Source organism: Atta colombica, unplaced genomic scaffold (assembly GCF_001594045.1).
Source record: "Atta colombica isolate Treedump-2 unplaced genomic scaffold, Acol1.0 scaffold153, whole genome shotgun sequence".
NCBI lineage: Eukaryota > Metazoa > Arthropoda > Insecta > Hymenoptera > Formicidae > Atta > Atta colombica.
In genome coordinates, this window is record NW_017259243.1 from 2,035,742 (window position 1) to 2,036,423 (window position 682).

The 682-nt window shown below is 46.8% G+C and overlaps 1 protein-coding gene across 1 annotated transcript in view; it reads right to left on the reverse strand.

The window, feature by feature from the left end:
• The window catches only part of LOC108685529 (UPF0676 protein C1494.01), a 19,760-nt gene extending 19,090 nt beyond the window's left edge, over positions 1–670 (reverse strand). Inside the window, exon 1 of the mRNA XM_018190368.1 lies at positions 390–670. Coding sequence (XP_018045857.1) covers positions 390–483 — 94 coding nt within the window. The 5' untranslated portion in view covers positions 484–670. The remainder of the gene's footprint in view (positions 1–389) is intronic.
• Positions 671–682: the final 12 nt, after the last annotated feature.

Genomic DNA, 682 nt, shown 5'->3' on the forward strand with positions numbered 1-682 from the left:
TATATATATATATATGTATATATATTAATATTTACAGAGTCTCTCATAGAATTTTAATAAAATCATTCGTATGAATCATAGGGCCTCTATGTTAATCTAATTTTGTCAAACCATTAAATTTCGTCATCAAGCCGACCTCTGACCGGCTTGTGACATCAGCAAGATCTTTCATCGGAATCCGAGCCAGTCCGAGTCTGACGTTCTTTTATTGGGGAAACATGAAAGACGTCTGCTGCGGCGCCACGCGTTCATAAACAATTTCAAAATTGTCATTCTCGTAAAATCACGCCCGTGTTTCCGCGAAGCGAGCGAGCGAACGTGCGCGCGCGCGCGATCGGTCGGATGCGAGACATGACGTGCAGACGTATAGATCCAAAAAAGCTACTCACCCATGTGAGCGAGGTCGATGATCGGGATTTCGCACTTGCTAAGAAGAGTCTCGCAAGTGTGCGTGACCATGGGCGCGTTGGTGCAGTAACTCATCCTGACAACTGGATTCTCCTTGGAAATGGGTTGAGATTCCTTTTACACCGGATCGTTCCCTCCCACCCGTCTCTCGCTCTTCTCCTCTTTCACTCTATCTCTCTATCAATGCTCTTGTAGACCGGCTGCTCACAACTTTCTCTCTCTCTCTCTCTCTCTCTCTCTCTCTCTCTCTCTCTCTCTCTCTCTCTCCGCCCCC